Source organism: Lepidochelys olivacea (assembly GCF_965140295.1).
Source record: "Lepidochelys olivacea isolate rLepOli2 genome assembly, chromosome: 3".
Taxonomy (NCBI): domain Eukaryota; kingdom Metazoa; phylum Chordata; order Testudines; family Cheloniidae; genus Lepidochelys; species Lepidochelys olivacea.
The window spans coordinates 189,027,727-189,049,489 of NC_140413.1; the positions used below are offsets into that span (position 1 = coordinate 189,027,727).

A 21,763-nucleotide genomic window follows, 5' to 3' on the forward strand; every position below is an offset into this window, starting at 1 on the left:
TAGCAGCAGACCTGCTGGTCACTTAGCCCCGCTGCACTGCTGACCGGGAGCCACCTGAGGTAAGCCCATGCCCCAACCCTGAGCCCCAACCCCCTGCCCTAGCCTTGAGCCCCCCCAAACCTGGAGCCCCCTCCTGCACCCCAAAGCCTTCATCCCCGGCCCCAGCCCCAGCCCAGAGCCTGACCCCCAGCCAGAGACCTAACCCCTCCTAAACCCCAACCCTCTGCCCCAGCCCTGAGCCCCCCCAAACCTGGAGCCCCCTCTTGCACCCCAAACTCTGCATCCCCGGCCCCACCCCAGAGCCCCCATCCCCAGCACAGAGCCTGTACCCCCTCCCACACCCCAACCCCTGCCTCAATCCGCAGCCCCCTCCCACATTCCAAATCCCTCGGCCCCACCCCCAAGTGTGGATCCCCCTCCTGCATCCCAAACCCCTCTCCCCAGCCCAGTGAAAGTGAGCGAGGATGGGGGAGAGCAAGCCACCAAGGGAGGGGGAAAGGTAGTGAGCAGGGGGCAGGGCCTCGGGGAAGGGGCAGGGCTAGGGTGTTCAGTTTTATGCGATTAGAAAGTTGGCAACCCTATCAGGAATGTGACTTTTTCAATGAGACCTTGTATGTCTTGAAGTGCTATTAATGGGGGTACATGCTGTCTTTAAAAATGCCACAAATGCACATTTGTGCTGTAGTGAATGGACTATTTTTAGCACAGTCAAAAAATAAATACATAAAAACTTGCTTAAAATTTGGTCCTATTCCCTCTTTAAAATCAACGTCAGCCATATTTTTCATTTAAAATCAAACACAGCCCTGTTCCCTGTTTAAAAAGAAAAACCCATAACATTTTCCATTGGGATCTCTTCTCTGTCTTGTAAGTATATTCTATCCTTTTTTATACTTCACTGTAATCTTAAATTCTACAAGTCAAATAAATGTTTACATGATACCAAAACTGGGAGTGATTTCAAATGATCTTGGCTTTGGATAGACTTGTATCCATAAATCTGCACTTTCTTCTAGTCATATAAGAAAATTATATAGCAAGCTTTTCATTTGAAACCAATGAAGACCCTATACCTCAGCAACATATGCAGCTGTGCAAGCTATATGGCTAAATGAGTCTCTCAAGAGTCTATGCGGTGGGACTTGAATGTACAAAAATAGGTGCAGGCTGCAGGTGCCAGCGTCTTCATTAGCAATGAATCAGATCCTTGTGTCTTTACTTGTAGTTTCACTTTTGCTTTCCAATGCCTATTTTAAATATAGCTCTTCTTTTGCAGAGCTGTCTGAACCTTTTTTCGTTTTGTCACCTTATCCTTTTTCATGATGAGTCAAAAGCTCAAGAGAGTTTACAGCTATTTTTGGAGTTCAGAGTTTTACATTAAACCCCAACTTTCATAGAATCACAGAATCATAGACTATCAGTGTTGGAAGGGACCTCAGGAAGTCATCCAGTCCAACCCCCTGCTCAAAGCAGGACCAATCCCCAACTAAATCATCCCAGCCAGGGCTTTGTCAAGCCTGACTTTAAAAACTTCTAAGGAAGGAGATTCCACCACCTCCCCACTAATTCACTGATTTCACAACACTCATAACATGGTCATTATTTCCAAGGAACTGAAAGAAAATCACCGGCTCAGTTCTCATTTTTTCCATAAGAGGAAAAAATCAGCAACACAACCACAAGTTTTGTTTCTTGGGAAAACATATCATTCCTCTGTATGCAGATTTAACAAGATGTTTTCATGTAGTTTCTGCTAATTTTCAGTTACTCTTTGGTTTCTATAAGGATCCTTCTCTTGCTCCCTTCAAAAAATACGTGTAGTATAGGCCACACCTTACACCCCCTTCTACAGTCACCACTCCAGTGAGAATTCTTTACAGTGGACTCCAATAGTCTGACTATAGCACTTCCAGAGAGTATGAGCTGTTATGACAGAGGCATCTCTCAAAGCTTCTTCCTCTGGGGTGGGATAGCTCGGTGGTTTGACCTTTGGCCTGCTAAGCTGAGGGTTGTGAGTTCAAGCCTTGAGGGGGCCATTTAGGGATCTGGGGCAAAAATTGGGGATTGGTCCTGCTTTGAGCAGGGGGTTGGACTAGGAGACCTCCTGAGGTCCCTTCAAACCCTGATAGTCTAAAAAAAATGCACAAGGTTTTTAAATGTTGTGCACAGAACTTCCGGGGAAGGATAGGTCACTGGTTTGAGCACTGGCCTAATAAACCCAGGGTTGTGAGTTCAATCCTTGAAGGGGCCATTTAGGGATGGGGCAAAAATTGGGGATTGGTCCTGCTTTGAGCAGGGGGTTGGACTAGATGACCCCTGAGGTCCCTTCCAACCCTGATATTCTATGATTCATGATTCCACCAGGGCTCCCCTGCCTCTCCACAGGGCAGGGAACATGTGGCCCCCAAACAGCCAGGCACTTTATTTCATTCTTTAGTATTGGTTTAATCTTTAGAACACTTCATGCTGAAGCGGGGCATGTTCCGAGTGTGCCCCTCCAACGCGAGGTAGGACACCCACTGTTTGACAATCCCGCCCCCCCTCGGACGAGCGGGCACATCAGGCGCACCCCGCACTCTTTCCCGCTGAGCCGCGGCTTCTCTCCCACAGGCGCTTCCCCTGCCGCCGCCGCCGCCGCCGGGCACTGGGGCGAGCCCACAGGAAGCCGCGCCCGCGCTCCCCGAGCCGCACCCGGCGCGGCTCCTCGCACGCCTCCCCCGGCTGCTGTCACTCATCCCCCATGTGACTGCCGGGGTTCCTGGGCTCTCCGGCCGCTGCTCCTCCGCTCCGAGGCTGGCCCGGCCCGGCTACACGAGGAAGGCGGGGGGCGCCGGCGGCCTGAGGCGAGGCCGGTTAGTGTCTCGGGGAGCGGGTGGGACCGCGCGGATCCGACCGGCCTGGGAAGAGTCTGTGGCTGCCGCGGCGCCCTGGAGCAGGAGCCCGCGAGGGAGAAGGAGCCCCCAGTAGCTGCGGGGATTGGCGGGGGGTGGAGACCAGGAGCAGCTCTCTGAAACGAGCTGGGTGAGCCGGGGGTGTCGGAGGGAGCTTGGGGCGGCCGGAGCAAGGCTGCAGGTGGGAGGGAAGCTGGGGGAGTTGTTGGGAAATCGCCTGGAGCAGAGCGGGGAGTAGGAGCACCTGGGCAGCCTTCCCCCGTCTGCTGCCATCTCCTTTAGCCGGTCTGTTCTCCCCGGCTGCGCTCGCCATCCGGGGAGTGGGCTAAGAGAACCACTCAGGCCAAAGTCAGCCCCGGAAAAAGGTGTAAGAGACCCGTGCAGGGCAGATAGCACCAGCCACCTGTGTAAAGTGCTTTGAGAGTCTGAAAAATCCCACTGACAGAACTCAGGGCTTGTGTGAAAGGATAAAGGGCTCCCTCTCAGTCAGGCCTGCCCACCTTCGAACACATGGTTCCAGAGTGGGGTCTTGGTATTTCAAACCAGATGTTTAGACCCCCAAAGCCACCCGGGATGATGCATCTCACCTCACTGAGCTTAGTAAAGAACAGAGTGCAGACTCAGGTGGTTGTTCTGTAGTCCACTGATTATTTTTATAATGGTGCATATTCCTAAACTATCAACTCATAGTTTAAAGGCTGTACTGTGGACTCATGCCAGGTTGCATGTTTGTAGATTTTTTCAGTGCAACTTTCCTTCCATCCCTCTGTCTCAGCCACTCACCTAGTAATAATGTTGTTGCTTGAATGGGATTGCCCCCCTCGTTGTTTAGGCCTTGCCTCCCTGTAGTCATTTACCTTCACTTTGAACTGGAATAAAACACTATTTGGTAGCATTTTAAACCCTCTTTGCACAGGAATAAGTTATTACTCAGGTGCAAGGCTGTGGAAGACTTAACTATGATTTTCGTTTTGGAACAAGGGAATTGGAAGGTTTCGTTTTCTTTCATACTGGTTTCATTTTCTTTTCTTTCAAGGTGTGATGCCACCTAAAGGGTGTGGAAAAAGCAAGCTCCCTGTCCCCCTTCCCAAAGGAATGATAATGAAAGACACTGAAGGAAAAGAGTGGAGGCTGGGCAATATAATTGGCCAGGGAGGATTTGGATTGATCTATTTAGGTAAAGCATGAGTGTTAATTACGAGAGTATTTCTGTGAGTTGTCTGTTCTACTTTATCCTTTAAAACAAAATGGTTTAAAAAAAAAGTTGTTGCTAATCCACTAAAGAAACAACAAGAGGTGCCAGAATGTGTTTCACGATCTTAAACAGCACTCAGCTGAATGCTCAGGTGATTGAGAAGTTTTCCTGAAGGAACTGCATGATTCTTTCCTGGATTGTTCAGAGTACTGCTTGTAGAGCCTGCAGCGTGAAGCATATACCTTGGGCACCTATGGGGCAGCGCTTGAGCAGAAGATTGCCAGAGAGTAGCAATAGTAAGTGCTGTAGGATATGCTGATTCAGTATGTGGCAGTAACTCAAGTCAGTACTGATCCAGTGCTCCAAAGTGCTGTTAGGGGCATTGGCTGTTGAAGGTGCCATCTTTCAGCTGAGACATAAAATCAAGATACAGAGCTTTTGGTCATTAAAGAACTAATTACACATTTTATAGCAATAGTAGTATTAACTTTGGTGCTATGTATGAATTAAAGCCACACTTTTTCCAGCAGTTTCAGCTGAAAACGGTACTCTTCACTTGTCCAAAATGGCATAGTATAGCTGCATGCTCTTCAACAGATGCTATATTTCTATTCAGAGGTAGCTGCTTTTCAGTGGTGAAAAAGTGATAAATAGTTTGTAAAACACTTCGGGATCATTTATATCAACATGTAAATTACTACTGTTGGTCTCTATAAAAGAGAAAAATCTGTTTACAAAGCAGCATGATGGACTTTTCCTGTACCACACACATGCAGGATAAATATGGGAACTAGTCTACAATGAAAATCTGTCAGGAACTACATTGAGCTTGTACTGAGAGCAGTGAAGAATTAGTCCTGAATAGCAACATCAGTACAACCCATCATCCCTAAAGGCAAACATGCTCTTCTTAAGTTAGATAGCGGTATGTTAACTAGTGTTCCCAGACCTGGGGTATTAATATTCAAAACCTGCTGATCAAGGCACTTCAATATGTGGATTGAATGTGCATTGCACATACAAAAATCTGTTGTACCTTTTTAATTTTTCTCCATTTATTTTGTCATGGAAAGTGTAATTGCATTTTTTGGCATCCATTCTTTGTGCCATTTCTTTATTTTCTATTTTCCACTCTTTCTGTTTATGTGCTATGACATTTAGCTCATACAAATTGCTTTGTTAGAAGATTATATGGTAATACGTTTGAAGACAGCAGAAGCTTTCCTTGTTGCATGGTTTCTAGACCCCTGGAACAAGTCAATTTTTCATTAGAACAAGCGCCATATACCAAATGACTTATTTCTCAGTTCTTTTGTCTTTTTAACTGCAACTTCTTCTGCATGGGTGGATCCTCTTTGCCCACACAGAGCTACACTGGAAGCAGAAGCACAGGAGTTTGCCCACATGGAGAAAATGACTGGAGCCTTGGTGAATGTGGAACAAGCTTTTACTTTCTGTAGCAGAACTTATGGGTGTTCGTTACATCCTATTCAGCCATAAGTATGTGCCACTGTTTTCTTGATGATAGATGCAGTAGTGTCTCTTGCATTTTTTCTGTTCCATCTGTCATGCATTGATGTCCTTGTTCCAGATATTTGCTTTCCTGCTCAGGAACAGCTGGGACTGAGCAGAATTCCTCCATATTTTTTCCTTGTGTTTGGTGTGGCAAAGCACAGAGCTGGGTAGTGACTGTGCACAGTCACGAAAACCCACATTTTACTTCTTGGAGACTGGTTCTACCTGAGGACTGGTATGTTAGTGCTCTAAATAAAATGGATGCCTTAAAACTGTTCCGTCAGCAATGGTGGTTGTAAATTATAGCAAAAATCATCAATCTTATCTGCACACTCTGACATCTACCATTTCAGTCATAAGAAACTGAGAAGAAAAACTGTGAACAAGGCTGCGATTAACCAAGATGTCCTGCTTTCTAGAATGGAAAAGAGGATGGCATCCATTCCACTGTATGACTGCATAGAGGAGAGAAAGATGATTTCATTAGCAACCTAAATACCACTGCTTCTGATTGCTCTTCATACATTCAGTCCTGTACCACTTGCCAATCATTTAAGCATACAGAGACAAACTAATATGTGCTTGATGCTTCTTCAAAAGATGCTCAGTTTAATCCACATTAAGACATATTTCACTCCAGTCCTTTGCTTCCCCATATGTTCCATTAGTAAAAGAAGAAGCAGGCAAACTCTGTTTTAATCAACCAGTGTCCAATAATATTCTGTCTTAATATTAATCTTTCTTAATACACTCTTTTGGGAGGTGCTTGATCAGCATCTGTTGCTCAAGGCCAAGAAAACAAAAAAAAAAATCCTAGTTGTCTTATCTCTGTCTCATTCCATTCTATAGAATTCTATTCATAGCCTTCCCAGACAGGGGTGAAAGTAAGGGGGTATGGGCCGGTATGGCATACCGGTAAAAGGTAGCCTCCAGTACCGGCCCATACAACTGACTTTAAAGCGCTACTTTAACGTCACTGCCCCTTTTGCGCAGCGATGACCCGGCAGAGCAGCCAATGGGGGGTGCAAAAAGGGCAGCGCTGCTGACGGGGGGTGGGGGCAAAAGAAGTAGCTGCCCTGGGCCCTCTAAATTGCCGCTGGAGCCCCGGGCAGCGCGGGCCAGGGAGCACAGATGGATGGGCCCGGGGACGCTGACCCCCCCGCCCCTTACGCCCGAGGCCATGCCCCTTCTGGGGCGGGGCCAGAGCAGCCCTGTACTGGTAAGAGCTGCATTTTACTTTCACCCCTGTTCCCAGGGTGAGATCAGTAACCAAGGCCCCTCAGAAATGTGCAGTCACAGAAGAGGTGAGGGACAGAGCTATTCTGATATTTACATTTTTCTTTTGATGTACATGATTTCTTTTATGACCTTCTCTTAAACATCAGTCAATTGCCTTGGAGAGATCCTATGTCTAGAGCATATATAGGAAGCATTACCATAAGAAAATATACCCCAGCATGAGCAATGGAATGAAGTCAAGATGCCTCCTGAAATTGCTAGTCAAGGATTATTTGTTGGGAGGGGGAAAAAGAAAGTAATGGAAGGTTGGGGAATGGAAACTTACAAAGGTTCCCACAGAGAAGTGAGAATGATTCGTGGGACTCTGATGTAGTAATGAGGGGAAACTGAATTGAGAATGTGGTTTTGTTTGTTATAACAACACTTTTCTCCGGTGGAACCCAGATTACTCTCATAGGGTACATGTTTAGAACATCTGGTGCAACAGTGAAGGAGGAATAATTCAGTGTAAGTAATTCTCAATATAAAGCAAAAAAAATTAATTGTGTACCAAATCTACTAGGGCATTTCCTATTACAGGAAAACCATACAAGACCTTGTAAATGGTATATTGCATGGAGATTGGTACATGTTTCATGCAGATTTTACTGGTTTTGTTTCTGACCACACAGACCACAGATGACTTCAACTATTGTGGTGTAATGCTCTTTGAATCCCACCATGCTGAGGCAGAGAGCAGCCAGAGGAGTGGTATGGAATGATATTGCAGTCTAGGGCCATTGTATATTTTAGTTTTGTGTTCCTAATGAGTATAGCAGGAATAGCCGGAAAAAAATATAGCTGTTGGGTAGAATCTTTGCAAATGTCATTCTTGTTTACTTCTACTTTCTATCAGAAGGGAGACCCGGTACTGGTTATGGCACTAAGATGGAGGCTTAGTTCCAATTGTAACACAGAAATTAGAAAGAGGAACATAGCAGATTGACTCAGCAGTGCATAACTCAGCTGAAACAGGAAATGGATCAGACTTATCAGCAAAGATTGACTCTGTGCTGTAAAGAAAGGTCCAAAACAAGGAATCTTATTTCTCATATTCATTATGACTAGGCCCCTATCAAATTCTCGGCCATGAAAAATGCATCACAGACTGTGAAATCTGGTCTTTTGTGTGCTTTTACCCTATACTATACAGATTTCCCAGGGGAGACCAGCGTTACCCAAATTGGGGGTCCTGACCCAAAAGGGAGTTGCAGGGGGGTCACAAGATTATTTTAGGGGTCTTGCAATATTGCCATCCTTACTTATGCACTGCCTTCCGAGCTAGGCAGTTGGAGAGCGGCGGCTGTTGGCTGTGTGCCCAGCTCTGGAGGCAGCGCCTCGCCAGCAGCAGTGCAGAAGTAAGGATGGTAATGCTATACTATTCCACCCTTACTTCTGTGTTGCTGCCTTCAGAGCTGGGCAGCCAGAGAGGGGCAGCTGCTGACTGAGGGCCCAGCTCTGCAGGCAGCAGCGTGGAAGTAAGGGTGACAATACCATACCAGGCCATCCTGACTTCTGCGCTGCTGCTGCTCGTGGTGGTGCCTCTGCCTTCAGAGCTGGGCTCCCGGCCAGCAGCCGCTGCTCTCCGGCTGCCTGGCTTTGAACTTAGCGCTGCCGCCACCACCAAGAGCACAGAAGTAAGGGTCTCAGTATTGCAACCCCCCTTACAATAACCTTGCAACCCCCCTGCAACTCCCTTTTGGATCAGAACCCCTACAATTACAACACTGTGAAATTCAAATTTAAATAGCTGAAATAATAAAATTTATGATTTTTAAAATCCTATGACTGAAATTCCACAAAATGGACTGTGAATTTGGTAGGGCCCTAATTATGACAGACATTGTGGCTGAAATAACACCAGCCAGCAGCTCAGTTTGGGCCTGGTTCTGCAAAGATTTGAGCACTCTCTAATCCCATTGTCTTTAGTGGTGTTCAAGAGTTCTCACTTCACATGGTCAGTTCCTTAGAAATACATACTAATGAATAAGAACTAGGTCTCATTTAGGTAGTCCTGTGACTGAGATACGTCTTTTTCACCCCCTTCTTGAGAGGAGTAGAGTTCTGTTCATATGTATATATATTGCTCTGTGTTGTGGAGTAACTACTAAACTTGAAATGAGGAGCTAATCCAGAGGAAATTCTAGAGAACTGAACAAAATGGGCCACACAGTAGGATATGCTAGGTTTGAATGTCTGCAAAATGTGAACAGCACAGCAATTTTATAAAAATGAAGGTTAACTTTGCTGGCTGTATCTTTTAATAAGTAGTTTTACAGCAGTAGTATAAAGTTTTTGATGTGCATTGTTACAGCTTAATTCCCTATTAAGTATACGCCATACTCCATTAATCTTTAACAATGTACTTGAAAAATTTTATACTACTTATGCAACATATATTTACCACAGATGCATTTCCTGGAAGGCTTTGTTCACTAAATCAAAGCTGTGGAAAGCTATTAACTGACCCTGAGCTCTTGGATTCAGTGGTGCACTTGGATTCAGCCATTTCAGGAATATGGCACCTAAACTTTTCTATATAGAAAAGTGCTTGTGTTTGCCCCTAATGCTCTTCCCTTTTACATATTTCTGCCTTCACTTTCAAGTGTCCTCTTTGCTCTGCACCTTCTCTTCCTCTTAATTTTCACGTCTCTCTAGAGTCCCTCTAACAGCAGAAGGCTTACCAGCAATGTGATTCCTCCCTACGCTCCTGAAGAGCAGAGTTTCCCTCCATTGCTGGAAGCAATTTGAAACCGTCTAGGAATGCTCTTCTGAATCAGTTTCAAGCTACTGCTTATGCCGAGGAAGAGTACTATGGTTGACAAGCCTGTCCTACCTAGGCTGATCCATATTAGAGCTTTCCTTCTGTTACCTACACTCTACCAGTGGCTTACCATGATAGAGCTCAGACAGAATCTTCCTATTCATTTGATGGGAGAGAAAAAAGCAAAGGAAACAGGGAACAATACCGTATTTCCATGGTACGATGCCCAATTTAAAGTCCTTTAGGGAATAGTGGCAGTACGTGGGAGAATTAAAGAAAAGTTTAGAAGGGTGCAAGTGAGAGAGAATACCAGACACTCATTTATCTTCCTTATCATGGCTAGTGATTGATGCTGGTCTTTACATAAATCATTCTCTATTTCCCACAGCAATGACTTCTTTAATACACAGTTAGGGCTGGAAATTTAAATGCAAAAACATCACACAATACTCAGTTAAGGTTCTAGCATCATTGTTAAGTCTGCTTTGCATTTCAACATCCATGTACAAGCTAGAAATTTCCTTCCTCACCACTGCCAGTGCTTGTACGTCCTTTGTACATATTCATTAGATGGTTACATCATAACATAAGTCTTCACTCCGAAGATGAAAGGTGAAGGCATAGAGATTTCTGGTCCATTTCTAGATGGTAGTTAGGAGTAGGGAGGTCGGATGTTACTGTAGGTATAACTTTTTTTGTATGCGTTAAGATATGGGTAGAAAAGAGGTCCAGCTATAGGTTACTTCCGATGTGATTTCCTAAAGGTATAATACTCTGTACTATGGAGATTGCCTGGGATATGTTGAGTTTGTAGCAAATCATGATAAAGATATATACAAAGTAAGGAGATGGAGGGAGAAGGAGGAGAATCAGCAGAAATGAATTCTTTGATGGCCATGAGCATCTAGAGATGCAATGTGATATACCATGCCATGAAGCATGTGTCCCTAAATTGGCATGGTATGATAACAGGAGGAACTTCTGCCCTAAGATATGGCATTTGCTGCAATATGCAAGGTGCCCCTCTAAATCCATTTTTGATCAGCACCTATGCCGTATTGAAACTGACATAGTACCTTCTGAGTGGTCACAGTGTCAGCCTTGCAGATGAGCAGGAGTGCAGTCATTCCAGAAACCAGTGCATGCATCAAGTTTAAGAGTTAAAGGCCTGGACTCCCATTCAAGAATGCTGAAATGGCTTTTGTTCCCGAGGTTGAAGGTTTCAGAGTAACAGCCGTGTTAGTCTGTATTCACAAAAAGAAAATGAGTACTTGTGGCACCTTAGAGACTAACCAATTTATTTGAGCATAAGCTTTCGTGAACTACAGCTCACTTCATCGGATGCATGAAAGCTTATGCTCAAATAAATTGGTTAGTCTCTAAGGTGCCACAAGTACTCCTTTTCTTTTTGAGGTTAAAGGATATGTCTTATCTACTCCAGCTCAGCTAGATTAACTTTGCAAGTTAGACAGTGTCTGTCTTAGCTCTGGAAGGCAAAATTTTGGCTCTGGTGAATTAGGATTAAAGTTTCATTAAAAGATGACAGAAATTATAATAAAATTTTCACCAGAACTGTGTTGTACTGGAAGCATTTACACATGCTCCACAAAATAGGTTTGCCGTGGAGCTCAGTTTTCTGCTGAATATCTTAGCCAGGTGCTATAGAAGCCAAATCCACAAGATTCTACTTCAAAGGCCTGTGTATATAATATCTGCTTAATAGAACCCCAAATTCACAAAGGAATACGAGAGAGAGACCATTTCTAAAGGCTTCTCAGAAATTAGTCTAGCCAGGAAATGATAGAGCATGGGATAAAATCATGAGAAGTCCTTTCTCAGGAAACTTAGAGTGTAAAGACTTGAAGGACTGAAATTATCAATTCCATGAGATATTGAAAGAAAACAAAAGGGGAAAAATACAAAGGGCTCTATTAAAACTAGGTGTTGTTTCTGCATGGCATTCTGATAGGTAATACTGTTATACCAATAAAATAAAAACCATCAGGATCTTACTAAAGGGGAAAAGGCAAAATGCCAGATTTATTGTGAATACAGAAAGAATCATAGTAAGCAGTTAGTTATAGCTATAACATTCCATTCAATTTCATATTTATTCACACATTCATTGATACACACAGGTTCTGCAAGGTTGCCTTAGAGTTGCTCATGCCAAGCCACTGGCCAGGTGGCCTGGACATGAGGAGGGAGCAGGGCCTTGTCAGATGCTCATCTGTTGCTCTTGGAAGTTGGTTTGCAGAATCAGACCCCAAAGTTTTCACTTTCTAGAGTCCATTTTTATAAGAATCTCTTCCTATGCCAGTCTATGGGAATTGCTTCATCATGCTGTTGCTGAATCAATCGGGAGATGGCACATTCCTGTCGGCTCCGTGTTGCCAGATGTTATCTTGTTCTTTGGTTCTCCCATTCTTGAGGCTGTTGGGTGGATTCCAGTCTGCCCTCCGGGGGTCCTCGGGTTATTTCCACTTGACGCCTTCTTCAGCTATTGGACACTGGATTCTTAGGCTGGCACCTCCCTGATCATTCAGTTATTATCCACACCAAGCATCCGTCCACATACATCCTCTATCTCTATTTTAATCACAATTGTTAACAAAGCGAGATGAATACAACAAAAGGGCGGGGAGTCTCTGGGTGCTGTTTCTGTTTTTACAGAGTATTGCTTTGAGTCTCTCTCTGTGTGAGTAGTGGTTGTTGCAAAGAATTGCTTTGAGAACAGACTCTGTCTTAGAATGTACTAACACAATTAGCAGCTTGCAAGTTTCACACATAGAGGGAGAGAAACAGTACCAAAAACGAAGGGACCTCTTAATTAGTAATACCCTGGAATTTAAACTATGGGGAATCAAACTCATTTGTGATTTTAATATAGAATTTCTTTAATATGATCCAACAATACCACAATAATTTAACAACTGTAGATGGTAAATATTTAGTCTTTTTAATTATTGCCATTGCTGATTGTTTTTATTTATGATCAAGCCAGTGTTCTGAAAATGATTCTTTAGGATGTTTACATAAATCAAAACTTTCTTTACATTAAACACAGTGGGTGAAATCCTGGCCCTGTTGAAGTAAATGGCTAAACTCTCATTTACTTCAGTGGGGCCAGGATTTCACTAGTCTTTTCATTACTTTTATATAAACTAATTTGCAGTTCTTAGCCCTAGCTTTTGAGTACTGTGTTAATTTTTGAATCATGGGTTTTGTTTTATTCCTGTGTAAACAGAGCTGAGAGGACAATATCACTACACATTTTCATATCCCCTGGAAAACATGGCAAAAGATGATAAAAAGGCTTCTTGAGTTTATTCATGCTTCCAATATGAGCTTTTATCTCCCAAATAGCCAGCAGCAGCGTTGAGACCAGCTGGGGACAGGAACAGGGATATTTTTCCTCACTGCCAAATACACTGCTTTTCTTTTCCACTGTGTGAACTTTGTCTACAAACTGATTTTTATGAGAACCATTGTGAATACTTCACAATATTCCAAACATGACTGCCACAGATTAAACTGCTGAAACTAAAGCTGGCACATTTGAACTGGCAAATAAAACTGGCATGTTTCTTTGTCACGCTATGCAGTTGTGCTATGCAGTCCTAGGGAATCTCAGTTCATCCAGAAATTCTATTGTTACCTTGTCATATTTAAACACAGAAAGACTGATTAATTAAGATTGTGGTGCAAGTCAACAAACTCCATGAATTCATAGTTAAGGCTGATGGTGAGATCTTAGCCCAGCTTGCTGTCACTGGGCAAAGCTAGGAAATTCTGGAAATGAGTTAATTTGATATCATATTTTCTGCATTGCCTAGACACAGTAATTGGAAATTGTGGTGAAGAATGTAGACCTTATTTCAGCTTGTATTTTTAATGTCATCCTTCAGTTACTTTTCTCTGGTGCAGTAGTTGTAACTTATAACAATATTTCCACCAATGCTGAAAGCAAAAGTTCTAGAGATTCAAGATACATTTCAAAAATAATTCTTGAACTACAATGCATCCCACTTTTTTTGCAGCTAGTGTAAGTAAAATGTGTATGCCATAGCCAGAATCTGGAGAATTACACAATTGCCATATTATTTTGGAGTACCTTTGCTAACATGGTCCAACCATATAGTGCGCCTGGTACTCTGTGTGTACTTATATGCCATCAGAGTGCTCCTGCATTCCAGCACTGCTCTCCTACAGGGTGTCTGCTTATTAGCCCATAGTCTAGGACTTAACTGATTGTAGTATTATGTATAGCCATGTGCTACCACATAGAATGAGCTTAGCACATAGCTAATTATGTGTCTTATAGAGTAATTAACTATGGGCTAAACTTGCAGGAGAGTATGTGGTGCTGGTCTGTGAGGTATAATCAGGCTGTTAAACCTTCGGAGCCTTTCCAGTCTGTTAAGTAACTGCATAATAATCCATTTTAAAAAATGTTTATTATAGGCAAAAATAGTCGTCCTCACTTGTGGACCATAGTGGATAAATATAGTATCCAACTGCCTCCCAACATAAAGAGAAAAGGTGGGCGAGGTAGTATTTTTTTTATTGGACCAACTTCTATTGGTGAGAGAGAGACAAGCTTTTGAGCTTACACACAAGCCCTTAAGAAGAGCTCTCTGTAAGCTTGAAAGCTTGTCTCTCTCACCAACAGAAGTTGGTCCAATAAAAGATATTCCTTCACCCATCTTGTCTCCCTAATATCCGGGATCAACATGGCTACAACATTGTATATTCCATATATAAATGGTTAATAAAAAGCAATACAGTGATATGTCTGTCACAATGCTAACAACATGAGCAACTTTGGGTATATGAGTATTTACAAATAGTTGCTTTAAACATTCCTCCTGTTATAGTCTGTATAGGATATTGCACTGGACATTGTAATACTTTGCCATGTATGATATATATATTTTTAAATTTACCTTCTTTCCCTCATAGACTTTAAGGCCAGAAGGGATCATCTATTCTGACCACCTGCACGTTGCAGGCCACAGAACCTCACCCACCTCCACTCCTGTAATATGCCCATAAACTTTGGCTGAGTTACTGAAGTCCTCAAATCTTGATTTAAAGACTTCAAGTTACAGAGAATCAACCATTTACCCTAGTTCAAACCAGCCAGTGGCTTGTGCACCATGCTGCAGAGGAAAGTGAAAAAAGTACTAGGGTCTCTGCCAATCTGACGTGGGGGGAAATTCCTTCCTGACCCCAGGTTTAGTGATTAGTTAGGTCCTGAGCATAAGAAATAAAGAATAGCCGTACTGGGTCAGACCAAAGGTCCGCCTAGCCCAGTATCCTATCTTCCGATGGAGGGAGTGAAAATAAGAGGGCACTTTATTGGGTGATCCATCCCCTGTCATCCAGTCCCAGCATCTAGCAGTCAGATGTTTAGGGACACCCAGAGCATGGGATTGCATCCCTGACCATCTTGGCTAATAGCAATTGATGGAATGGTGTGTCAGTGTGGATAAGTCTTGCATGTGGTAAGATCCACTCTGGACACCTGGGAAAGAATTCTCTTCAGTAACTCAAGAGTCCTCCCCCTTTGGTTTACCATCTTTCGCCATTGGAGATATCTGCTAATAGCAGTTCCGGATAGGCCATATGCCATTTTAGGCAATCTCAACACACTGTCCCTTCCATAAATTTATTAAGATCAATCTTAAAACAAATTAGGTTTTTTATCCTCTCTTCCTGATGTGGCCCCGTATGCTTCAGTGACATCCAAGGGAACAGAGTTCTCTCAGGGTCAGAAAAAAATAGATGCCTATTGTGCAAAGGGATTCTGTTTTGTAGCCTGTAATTGTCAAATATGTTCAGTTAGTGTTTTGAATTTTTTTGCACTAAGAGGCACAATCACTGGTCTCCTCTTTGGATGGGTTGTATCTGCACTCTCCACAACTCAGATCAGTGACTAAACAAATAATTCCAGAGTGGCAATCAAGGCTCAAGGGCCAGATTAAATTGAAATAGGGAAAGCAGACAACCCCATCTGGCAGCATGGCATAGGGCATAACTCTAGTAGAGTCTCTTTATCATGACAACAGATTGACTGGAAGCATACATAGAGACCCAACTGACTGAATGGTTTAGGAAATAGAAAACCGATTAGTCTATTTTAATATAACATAGTTTCACAAAAGTTCGGTGTGAATATGTAGTAGAGGTGCTCTCGTGGCTCTGTAGTTAAGATTGGGTTGACACATTCCACTGAAAGTACAGTAGAACCTCAGTTACAAACACTTCAGGAATGGAGGTTGTTCGACACTCTGAAATGTTTGTAACTGAACAAAACTTTATGGTTGTTCTTTCAAAAGTATACAACTGAACGTTGACTTAATACAGCTTTGAACCTTTACTATGCCGAAGAAAAATGCTGCTTTTAACCATCTTAATTTAAATGAAATAAGCACAGAAACAGTTTCCTTGTCAAATCTTTTATTTAAACATTCCCTTTCTTTTAATAGTGTACGTTGAACACAGTACTATACTAAATTTGCTCTTTTTTTGTCTCTCCTGCTGCCTGATTGTATACTTCTTGTTCCAAATGAGGTGTGTGGTTGACAGGTCAGTTCGTAACTCTGGTGATCGTAACTCTGAGTTTCTTCTGTAGGATTAATACATACAAGTATTATCAAAATAGGTTGAAGTTTTTTTAATTTTGAAATTTGGACAAAATTTCAAAAGGAAAACATTTCTAACAGTTTTGAGATGTCCTCCCACCCTCTTTTTTTTGTTTTGACCAAAACTACATGTTTTGCTGTTTAGTTGCAATTATATTGACTGTTGGGGGAAGTTTCATCACCATCTCTCTGATTTTTACAGCTTCCTCTCATGTTCATATTCCTGTAGAAGATGAGGCTGTGCATGTAATTAAAGTGGTAATGTTCATATCTCACTTCTAAATTATTTAAAGTACTAGCATTTTCTCATGTATTTTCTATTTATTCTTATTTGGAGCATTGAGTTGCATTGCATGTTTTTTGTGTGTGCCATTCTTCCATCACAGCATAATTTGTCTGCTGGAGGAGTGTTTTGTGATTCCTTAATGCTTGCTGTTTCTTTGCTTCCATTACTAACCATGGACATCACAATGAGGGGAGGGGGGGAATCAGACTGCATATTTAAGAATATACAGTGACTGAAGTTAAAATGTATTAATTTAATTTCCTAAATAGTACTTGTGTTAGTCTGTATTACATGTTTTCCTTTGAGCATTTGCAGTGAACAGCTTGTTTTGCCAACAGAAGTGATTGGTTTTTAAAACAATATACTGGCTATATTTTATGTAAAATAACTTTTGTCAAATGTCATAGTGTATCTTTTTTTAAAAAAAATGGATTTTAACCCACTTGGAACTATTATTATTTAGGAACTCCTTTTTTTTTTTTTTTCCCCCAACTCACTTTATCACACCAAATTTATTTGTTCCTCTGTAGGAATATCTTGAAAATGGGCCTTTGTTTTCTGAATTGAAGTTTTACCAGAGAGCTGCAAAACAAGAGCACAGTAAGTAATATCAGCAAAACAAAATAAAATTAAAAGGTATATTTTTCCAATTAGAGCAATTGATATCTTGAAGCTTTTATATCAAGCATACTTCAAACACTGGGACTGATTCTGGTCTGGTTTACATTAGTTTTATTCTCACTGGTGTAAGTGAAAATAGAATCAGGACTAGTAGGGTGACAAATCTGAGGGAGAACTAGCCTCTCTCCATAGTCCATATTTTAGGCTATGGACAGAGCTGTTGCAAGGACTACTTAGTAAGGCTAGTACTGCCAATAACCGTTCCAGGAATGAAGTTACTCACATGCATAAGTGTTTGGAAGATTTAGTAGTAATTTAGGCACTGAACCTGCAAGCTCTTTACTCATAGTAGCAGTCCCAATGACTTCAGATGAGCAGAAATTGCACATGTACTTAAGTATTTTGCTCGATTGAGGCCTAATTGCATACTCTGATCCACTGTTTATTCAAGAAGGTAAATTCAAACAGTAAAGTCTGTAAAGGAATTAGTTTTTCTCCGCTACTGACTGGATTCCTATTGTGTTGTTATGACTCAGAGAAGCATATATCAAAGGAACACAGAGCTTTACTTTTGCAGAAAGTTACTTGCTGAACTTTTTAATTGGGCTGTTAGGTTAAAATAGTTACCTGTATGTGTTTTCATTTTAACAACAAAGATTCTAATGATAGTTAAATACTAAGGTTAAACTGTAGATTCTCAAACTACCTTAAATTCTGTCTTATCTATTATTATTTTGACAGTCAAAAAGTGGATGAGGCTCAGACAAATAGGATTTTTAGGAATTCCGGTGTTCTGGGGATCAGGCTTGGCTGAATACAATGGAAAAAGGTAATAACAAGGTGAATTGGAGTCAACGCTGTTGGGCTCATAGTTGCCCGAAGATTTATTTTCAATTAAATGAAGTATGTTTTGAGCTTGTTGATATAAAGCTATCTGTACCCCGTGTCTTACAAGGATTCCTCACTTGTGTATTTTCTAATAGTTACAGATTCATGGTCATGGAAAGATTAGGTGTAGACCTGCAAAGAATCTTGGACAATGATGGACACCGGTTTAAAAAAGAAACAGTTCTTCAACTTGGAGCCCGAATGGTAAGTGCAGAGGGGAAGGAAGTGGTTCTGTTTTTAATGTATTGAACTCTCCTAATGCATCTGCTCTTTGTGAAATGCTGAGATCTATTTCGGTCCCAAGTCAGCATGAAGTTGCATAGATACTTAAGTATCATCCTGAATCAGGGTCTTAATTTTCCTCTTCAAATTACATTTTTATGAAACTGAGTGTTATTGATTAGGAGTGGAAACTAGATCCTCTTTACACTAGATCTCTATGGGCCTGAGCCGAAGTGAATAGAAAAACTTCTATTGACTTCAGTGGGCTTTGGATCAGGCTCAGTAACAGGATGAGACAAAATGTTCAAATATGGATGCCTAAAGTTAGGCGCCTACACCCATATTTGGACACACCAGCTAAGTGGCCTTATTTTCAGAGATTTTGAAGGTGCCTAATGTTAGCTAGGCAGGTTAGACAATTTTGGCCACAGTGCTTTCAGCACCACCATCTTTGTTATGCAGAAGGATATTTAATCTGATTTCACATCTTCCTCATTGTACAGGCCAAAATAAGCCTGTAGGATTGTACATGTATCATCATTGTTTTCAAATTCCTTTAAACTAGCATAGATTGATGGGTGATTATATGCTGTGTCGTTTGGGAATGCCATTTGTTTTGTGAGAGAGTGGCACAGTACCCCTTGCTATAACAAACCCCTGGGGATCCAAGCCATGTGTGCGGTATGGCAAGGGAATGCTCGTCCGGTGGCCCCAGGGCCAAAGGAGCACTTTGCCCCCTTTCTCTCCTCCTCCCCCCCACAAACTTGCAGTCTTGGGGCCAAAGGAGCTCTCATCCCCCCACCACAGCAGGTGGAGCTGGAGGCAGGATCCAGGGACCATGTTTGCTATAGCTTAAGGTTTGCTATTGCAAAGGGCATTATAGCAAGGGTCTACTGTATCATCAAATAAATGCAATAAAATGCATTTATATTGCCCCTTTACCATCTTCCCTGCATTCTGTCACTAATCTCTTTTCACTGATGGACCGGTGGTTTTAACATTCCAACACTGGGTGCCTCTCAAACAGCCATTTTTTTTCTTTGTGTAAATCAGTCCACTGTAAACATGTTTCTCTTCTCATCAAATATGAAAGTACCTCTCCTGATCTGAAGTGCAGGGTTAGCAATAATTAGTCATAGACCTATTAACAGTCTTAAGGTCCAATATTTTGTGAACCATCAGGACCAGATATGTTATCCCTTTGGAGAGTTAGGAATTCCCCCAGCCCTTCCAGTATTAGTTTCATTAATGGAACATGAGAAAAAAGACCTTAAAATCACATTTAAAGAGATTTTACAAATTTCAAAGATCTATAGGGTAGATATATATGGATAAAATGTGGCCCAGCTGGCATGTGCCCTTACATTCCAGCATCAGCTACCTGCATTATAGCAGTGGAAGGAAGTGGACAGAATGGGGCAGGAAATGGCCAGAGTCTTGGCTTTGCTTTCCTTTCCTATGCATCTGGCAGCGTACACTGGGATGGGCATAGACCCAGAACAATATAATCTATCCCTGGTCCCAGGGGAACCAGGAGGGCTGCTGCTAATGCAGGGCAGATCATTACCTTACATTCTAGCCTATAATGTGGCAGTTGAGGCTCATTGAATAAGTGAAGTATGTTTAGGTGATGATGAGAATAATAATAAATAAACATTCCCTTTTGGACTTTTTTCCTAGTTGGATGCCTTGGAATATATGCATGAAAATGAGTATGTTCATGGTGACATTAAAGCAGCAAATCTACTTCTGGGCTACACAAATCCACATGAGGTAAACACAGTATCTTTTACAATTACTGTATACTGTTGCCATAACACTTTCACTGTTGATGTTCATTCTGTCCTATGCAGTTTTCCTTCCTTTCCACTTAAGGGTATGTCTACACTACGAAATTAGGTTGGATTTATAGAAGTTGGTTTTTTAGAAATCGTTTTTATACAGTCGATTGTGTGTCCCCCCCACACAAAATGCTCTAAGTGCATTAAGTGCATTAACTTGGCGGAGTGCTTCCACAGTACCGAGGCTAGCGTCGACTTCTGGAGTGTTGCACTGTTTGTAGCTATCCCACAGTTCCTGCAGTCTCCGCTGCCCATTGGAATTCTGGGTTGAGATCCCAATACCTGATGGGGCAAAAAACATTGCCTTGGGTGGTTCTGGGTACATGTCATCAGGCCCTTCTTCCCTCCCCCACTCTGTGAAAGCAAGGGCAGACAAACGTTTCACGCCTTTTTTCCTGAGTTACCTGTGCAGACGCCAGACCATGGCAAGCATGGAGCCCGCTCAGCTCACTGTCACCGTATGTCTCCTGGGTGCTGGCAGACGCGGTACTGCATTGCTACACAGCAGCAGCAACCCATTGCCTTGTGGCAGCAGATGGTGCAATAGGCCTGAAAACCATCCTCATTGTGTCCAAGGTGCTCCTGGCCGCCTTGGTAAGGTCGGTCAGGAGCGCCTGGGCAGATATGGGCGCAGCGACTAAATTAGAAGTGACTCGACCAGGTCATTCTCTTTTGTCCTGCAGGCAGTCCTGTTGTACCATCTTATGGTGAGCAGGCAGGAGATGAGGATGGCTAGCAGTCCTACTGCACCATCTGCTGCCAGCCAAAGATGTAAAAGATAGATGGAGTGTATCAAAACAAGAAATAGACCAGATTTGTTTTGTATTCATTTGCTGCCCTCCCCCCCCCTGTGAAATCAATGGCTGACAGTCGTTTTGGTGAGGTCTGTCAGGGGTAGCTTGAAAACTTTAATGGAGATTCAGTCCTGCCTGAAATACCAGAGGGAGGGATAGCTTAGTGGCTTAAGCATTGACCTGCTAAACCCAGAGTTTTGAGTTCAATCCTTGAGGGAGTCATTCTGTGTGACCGTTGTTTTTGTTTCTCCTTGATGTAAAGCCACCACCTTTGTTGATTTTAATTCCCTGTAAGCCATGTCGTCAGTCGTCCCTCCCTCCCCTCCCTCAGAGCAACGGCAGACAATCGTTCCGCGCCTTTTTTCTGTGCAGACGCCATACCACAGCAAGCATGGAGCCCGCTTAGATCACTTTGGCAATTAGGAGCACATTAAACACCACGCGCATTATCCAGCGGTATATGCAGCACCAGAAGCTGCCAAAGCGAAACCGGGCCAAGTAGGCGACGTCAGCATGGTGATGAGAGTGATGAGGACATGGACACAGACTTCTCTCAAAGCACGGGCCCTGGCAATGCGGACATCATGGTGTTAATGGGGCAGGTTCATGCGGTGGAACGCCAATTCTGGGCCCGGGAAACAAGCACAGACTGGTGGGACCACATAGTGTTGCAGGTCTGGGACGATTCCCAGTGGCTGCGAAACTTTCGCATGCGTAAGGGCACTTTCATGGAACTTTATAACTTGCTTTCCCCTGCCCTGAAGTGCATGAATACCAAGATGAGAGCAGCCCTCACAGTTGGGAAGTGAGTGGCAATAGCC

At 42.8% G+C, this 21,763-nt stretch overlaps 1 protein-coding gene across 3 annotated transcripts in view; it reads left to right on the forward strand.

Moving 5' to 3' along the window:
• Positions 1–2,620: 2,620 nt before the first annotated feature.
• The window catches only part of VRK2 (VRK serine/threonine kinase 2), a gene marked incomplete at its 3' end in the record, with an annotated part of 67,182 nt that continues 48,039 nt past the window's right edge, over positions 2,621–21,763 (forward strand). The window contains exons 1-7 of one of the 3 annotated variants that reach the window (XM_084624467.1): positions 2,621–2,852; positions 3,928–4,068; positions 16,493–16,548; positions 17,107–17,176; positions 17,939–18,026; positions 18,181–18,289; positions 19,988–20,080. In XM_084624467.1, coding sequence (XP_084480593.1) covers positions 3,933–4,068; positions 16,493–16,548; positions 17,107–17,176; positions 17,939–18,026; positions 18,181–18,289; positions 19,988–20,080 — 552 coding nt within the window. In that variant the 5' untranslated portion in view covers positions 2,621–2,852; positions 3,928–3,932. Of the gene's footprint in view, positions 3,022–3,927; positions 4,069–16,492; positions 16,549–17,106; positions 17,177–17,938; positions 18,027–18,180; positions 18,290–19,987; positions 20,081–21,763 lie in introns of all 3 variants that reach the window. The other 2 variants (XM_084624466.1, XM_084624465.1) reach the window with 2 other exon arrangements.